Source organism: Bubalus kerabau, chromosome 4, assembly GCF_029407905.1.
Source record: "Bubalus kerabau isolate K-KA32 ecotype Philippines breed swamp buffalo chromosome 4, PCC_UOA_SB_1v2, whole genome shotgun sequence".
NCBI classification, from domain to species: Eukaryota; Metazoa; Chordata; class Mammalia; order Artiodactyla; family Bovidae; genus Bubalus; species Bubalus kerabau.
The window spans coordinates 130426684-130432683 of NC_073627.1; the positions used below are offsets into that span (position 1 = coordinate 130426684).

Below are 6000 nucleotides of genomic sequence, written 5' to 3' on the forward strand. Positions count from 1 at the left end.
TGCGGGGTGACCCGGGCCATCCCCCACCTCATGCTCTTGCAAACGAGAAGGGCCCCTCCATTCACATTGGCTACACACCTCTCCAGAGGTGTACAGGCTGCTCCGGGGACACAGGCTGGTGTGAGGACCCCAGCACCCATGCCCCGGTTACCCCAGGTTCTCCTTCCTCTCTCTAAAGATTGCCCTCTTTGCACATCAGAGGCTAACTGGTGCATGTTGGCTACTCCATTTCTAGTTTTTCGAATACACATCCCAGAATGAAATACGCTACAACACCCACCAGCCAGAAGGCTGCGTGGCAGTGGTGGAAGGAACAGACGTCCTCATCATGCACCTGTGTGAGAACACCACCCCAGAGGACCAGAAGTTCATACTTCAGGAGGTAGGCGACCCATCTCACGCCTTCCTTCTGTGGCTCCCCATCCCGTGGCCTGCAGAGGAGGTTGTGGAGGTAAAGTGAGTCCCTGGTAAGTCTCAGGGATGCAGCCCCTACAGGAGACCAGGCACTTCAAGGTGAACCCGAGGGGTCCCATGGCATCCAGCACCGGTAGCACTTCCCTTCTTTCCTCCCTGTCCACTCCCTATCAGTTTTCCTGTCCCCCTTACACCTTGAGCTGTGGCTGACTGGAATAGGAAGAGGCGCTATCCCCAGTGCAGTTGGAGATTACTTGGGGTTCAGGGGTTCAGATGAATGAAACAGACCACCAAGTGTAAGGACATGAGATTAGACCCAAGTTTAAGCCACTCCTGTTGTCTAAGGCTCATCTTTCCCAGCTCTGAAGTGGGGATAATAATCGAAGCCTTATCTACCTCTAGTGAAGAATAGATGTGCAGCCAGAAAGAGTCCTTGGAAGCTATAAAGCTCTACATTGTTAATTTGTGGTGCAATAACCAAGAAAACTTCTCTGATGGAGTTGGTTCTCCGTCAGAAGAGTCACTGCTGATTTGGAACTGGGTGTCATTTCAGGTCTGAGGGGCACTACCTCTTGCACATTTGTAAGAAGCTCACGGTGGGACTCATCCATCAGTCATATCTAGTGACTCACTAAAAAACACTTGAGGACATAAATCTGAAGAAAATAATTCAAAAGAAAGAATTAGGTCACTTTTATCTCCATGAAGAGCTTTCATTCCCAGCCTGGCCCCAGGGATGGAAAGATCCATCTGTACTACTTATAAATGAATTAATTCTAAGTATAATTAGAAGTCAGAATATGTTTTATTGTAGAAAGTGTTAAGATCAGCAGTGAAATTCTCAGGTTTCCTGGAAAAGCCAGGCACTGTAGTGCTGTGTGATACAAAAAATAATAGGGAAAATATTTCTGTAAACCCCAAAAGTTTTGCCCTTCCCTTCTTTCTTCCAACGGGAAGCCATTGTAAGACCTCAAAGAAGAGTAATGCAAGGTAGAAATCACAAAATTGGTTTGAAATGCCATTAAAATTTTATCTTAAAAATCTTAAATTTCAGTGAACATTTAAGCAAGTTTCTTTAGAGGGGTGTCAGAAAGGATGCTTTATTTGTTTACTTTCACATTATTCTGAAGGCAACTTGTGAACACTTTTAAGGGCTTTCCAGATTAATATTATTGAGCTTACAACAGAGAGAGAGAGAGGGAAAGATTAACTTCAGAAACTGGGGAGAGACTTGGAAAGTGAGCTCAGCAACAGTTGGGGAAATGAAGAGATGGAGAGGACTTAGAGAGGGCCATTGTCCTTTGGGGTTTGGACATTGGCATCGTTTGCGGGCCCTGCTTCCTCTCTGGTGACCTATCTCCTCACCCAGCTGGTCTGTGGCTGAGCTGGGACTAAAGCCAAGTTCCCTCATTCTCCACTTAAATACAGGAGAAAGAGGCCTCCAGAGACCTAAGAGAAGTGGAAGAGATTAATAAAGGACCTTTGGACCTGATTACTCTGAAGAAAAAGAACATCAGTAGGGGTGAGATAGGGTCCTGATCCAGGTGGCGCAGCGATAAAGAATCCACCTGTCAATTCAGGAGATGCAAGAGACACAGATTCAGTCTATGGGTTGGGAAGATCCCCTGGAGTAGGAGATGGCAACGCACTCCAGTATTTTGGCCTGGGAAATCCCCTAGACAGAGGAGCCTGGTGGGCTACAGTCCACAGGGTCACAGAGAATTAAGAGGGGAGATATAGGGTCTGACTGATCCCAGAACAGCCAGCAGGTGGCACCATCGGCCCTGATGGTAGAGTCGAGGACCCCCTGAAGAGCTCCCAGGACAGGCAAGCGTGACACAAGCCTCCACACTCCTCTCCTGTATGCACAGACGGTCATGGGCTGCCTTCATACCTGCAGACACTTACTGCTCAATAAGTGTTCCTGAAATGATAAAAATCACCCTGAGCACTTAACACATTTTAAGGAAAAGGTACTTTCTCAGGAATTGCTTGTAATTCTCTTGAACGCACAATGTCTATTATCTTTTGTAGGATGGTTCTCTATTTCATGTACCGTCCAAGAAATGTGTTCAGGCTGAGAGGAAGGACTTGAGTGACAGTTTCGTACCACTCTTACGAGACTGTACCAACTCGGATCATCAGAAATGGTTCTTCAGGGAACACATTGTGTGAAGCGTCACCGTACGACGGAGCCCGTCAGAGTGGATGGGGGAAGCCCTGGACTGTATTTAACAGACACTTAGCTAAGCACAGAGACAGACCCACCAAACACTTGGCTGCTCTTCTTTTTGTAAGGAAATCATTTTGTGATTTGTGAAAGGAATGTTGGCTTTAGTAAAAATGTGAATAACAATTCGTATTGATTTTGAAAACAAAATTGTTCCCAAATACCCTGTTTTCAAAGGGTAGTCACAAAATGTTAACTCTTGGTATTTAAAGAATTAAAAACTTTAACTATTTTTCTATCAGGATGTATTTTCTACTGTCATGTCTTTTTATTCCCCATAGCAAAAAGGTAAATATTTTATTTTCATATTTGAAAGGATCCCCAGATATGAAGATGTCTGCTTGGAGAATAGACTTTGTATAGTCCATGTAATGGACTTTGCATAAACTGACAATACCTTAAACTTTGGGTTAGACTTTTCTCAGTATAGGTGTGTGGACACTGGGAACATATTGATTCCTTCAGGTCCTGGAGATAATCTACATTTATTTAACTAAGAATGCTCCTTGGTTATGTGTTGCTGCCGTAGTCAAAACTGCTGTTAAAGTTTATGTTAGCCAAAGAGGACTAACCAAAGCTGAAATTTCAAGGGAACAGTTTGACATAGGGGGCTAATATAAACTTCTACCCCACAGAGTGGGCTTCTGACAATGCCTAACCGCCATATGGATGGCTTCTTTTAGCAGCCACCAGGATGACTTTAAAACATGTTTATATCATTTTTAATTTTTATCACATATTAGTGTCAGGGAGAAATTTAATGCTCTTGGTGAAATTCAGTTTTCAGATTTGTTCATTAATAATAATTGGTCACTGAAATCCATATTGGATTTTGTGCTGCAGCAACTTTACAGTTTCTCTTCATAATTATGATTTGTGAACAGTTCCAGATCTATTGATATTCTGAGATCTTGTCATCCTGATGAAGTCAAGAGGAGTGATTTTCTTTTCTTTTTTTTTTTTTTAAAAGCAAGAGCATTGCTAATCTTTGGTTTTGCAGTCTGGCAGATGTGAGAGATGAAGACACATGTCTTCAACTGATGAAAAAGCATCAACTTTCAACTTTTGTCTCAGGCTCTTTTCTACATGTTTCCCTCTGAGAGATCCAGTTTAACAGTTAACCAGGAACAAATCCAGTTAACCTGGCTTGGAGCAATCTGATGCATCTTAAACCCCTCTGAACTTCACTTCATCTGTGAAATGAGAAGAATGAAAGCAAGCTCGTGGAGTAGTTGCAAGGACTAAATAGCAAAGAACAGGGTAGGACTTAGCTTAGTCCCTGGCATGCAGTACGAGTTCATTACATTTCCATTTTCACAAATGCACTTTATAAAATGTGAAGCACAATAAATATCAATAGGCGCTTATCAAAAATAAGTATTAAACAATTCAGTTATTTTATCTTTACAGGATTAAATACAGCAGGCAGAAATACAGTATGAACTCCTTCCAGCACAGCTCAGTTCTCCTGTAAATGTAATATGCTGTGGAGCCAAAGCTTCCCTCCTGTATTGGGGTAACTTATAAAACAAGGGAGATGCCTTCTCAGCCTGTAATGGAGGTGAGAAGTCTTGCCCTGCACCCTCTCCCCCGCTTCCTGCAGTGTCAGTCCGAGCTCCGCTGAAGGGGAGTCAGCCCCTCCCAAGGTATAGGAACACAGTTCAGGCAGACAGAAGATGAATGCCAGTCAAACTCATCATGAGTGCTGGGAGGCTACACAAGTATTTTTGTGTGTGTTCACTGGGCACTGATGATAATTAGCTTTGCTTGAAAAGTCATCCCTCTTACTCTTGCCAGCAGCTTCTACTTGGTAATTTTTAGGGTGGAAGAACTAATGAAAATATTCAGGGTGTCAAGAAAACTATTTTCACAGACTGGAAGACAGTTTTCAATATTTTTAGGATAGTTGCCTTGTCTAATGGATGAGGAGTCAGCCTGGGCAGGTCTCCGCCTGCCCCACTGGAAGGTGTGGCTTGGCCTCTGGTCCTGGTGTGTGCAGTCAGGATCCTGGGGGCAGCCCCAGTGGGGTAGGTTGTTTCACCTGCCAGCGCTCGTTTCCTCATTTGCATAATAGGGAGAGCAATGTCCTCTGTTAAGTTCTCAGTTATATTTTTAGTGGTTGCACTAAGGGATTACATTCTGCTTCCTGGATTTATTGCAGTCTTCTTCACTCTTAATATTGTGTTAATTCCCATAAAACTTAGCAAATTTGTAGCAGTATAGCTCCTATCTCCTCCCTTGTGCTATTATGGACATATATGTTATAAACTCAGTAACAGAGTGGTTTGCCTATTGTTTTAGTAAGGCATAAAAAGAAAAAATATATATGTACAAAATACACAGTCTTTTATGTTTACCCACATAATGTGCCATACTCCATGCTCTTCATTTCTTCCAATAAATCTGAATAACCTTCTGGTATAATTTTCTTTCACTATAGGCCTCTCTTTGGTATTTCATCCAGGATAGATATGTTAGCAATAAATTCTGTGTTTTTGTTTATTTGGGAATGATTTTATTCTGATTTCAAATTTTGAAAGATAGTTTACTTGGATATAGAATGCTAGCCGACAGGTTTTTTTTCTTTCAGCACTATGAATCTGGGATTACACCACTATAATGTCACCACTGTTTTGGATGAGAGATCATCCATTAATCATTTTGCTATCTGTATGTGATGAGTCATTTTTCTCTTACTGCTTTTAAGATTTTCTCTTTGTCTTTCAGCAGTTTAAGATATGTCTAAATGTGGTTTGTATTTATTGTACTTAGAGTTCATTGAGCTTGGAATGTGATTTAATGTTTTGAAAAATAAATTTGGAAAGTTTTTAGCCATTATTTCTTCAAACATTTTTTATGCCCGTCTGTTCTTCAAATTGGGTAATTTCTGTCTTTAAATTCATTGATTTCTTCTGCCAACTCAAAACTGCTCTTGAGCTTATGTAGTTATTTTATTTCAATTATTTTTCAAATCTGAATATCCATTTGGTTCTTTTTGGTAGTGTCTGTTACTGTGCTGAGATTTCCTAAATATTGACTTATTGTTAGCATGTTTTCCTTTAGTTTGATTTTAGTTTTTTTAATTATTTGAATATACTTTTAATAGTTGCTTTGACGCCTTTGTAACTTAGCAACTTAAAACATTAAATGTGTTACCGTACAGTTTTAACAATTCATGTTGTCCCCAATAATTCACATCCCTTCTACATGCAAAATACATTCATTCCCTCCCAAGGTTTCCAGGTGTCTCATCTTATCACAGTATGAGTTCAAAGTCCATATTTCTATCGTCTAAATCTCATGAGAAAAAAGTCTGAAGTCTAAATCAGGTTCAGGTCCTGGTGTGGCTCCTGGGT

General features: G+C 41.3%; 1 protein-coding gene across 2 annotated transcripts in view; it reads left to right on the forward strand.

Moving 5' to 3' along the window:
* GALNT12 (polypeptide N-acetylgalactosaminyltransferase 12) overlaps positions 1-2888 on the forward strand; it is a 32029-nt gene extending 29141 nt beyond the window's left edge. For both annotated transcript variants that reach the window (XM_055578616.1, XM_055578617.1), the window contains 2 exons: positions 236-382; positions 2449-2888. In XM_055578616.1, the coding sequence (XP_055434591.1) occupies positions 236-382; positions 2449-2589 (288 nt within the window). In that variant the 3' untranslated portion in view covers positions 2590-2888. The remainder of the gene's footprint in view (positions 1-235; positions 383-2448) is intronic.
* The last annotated feature ends 3112 nt before the right edge of the window (positions 2889-6000 follow it).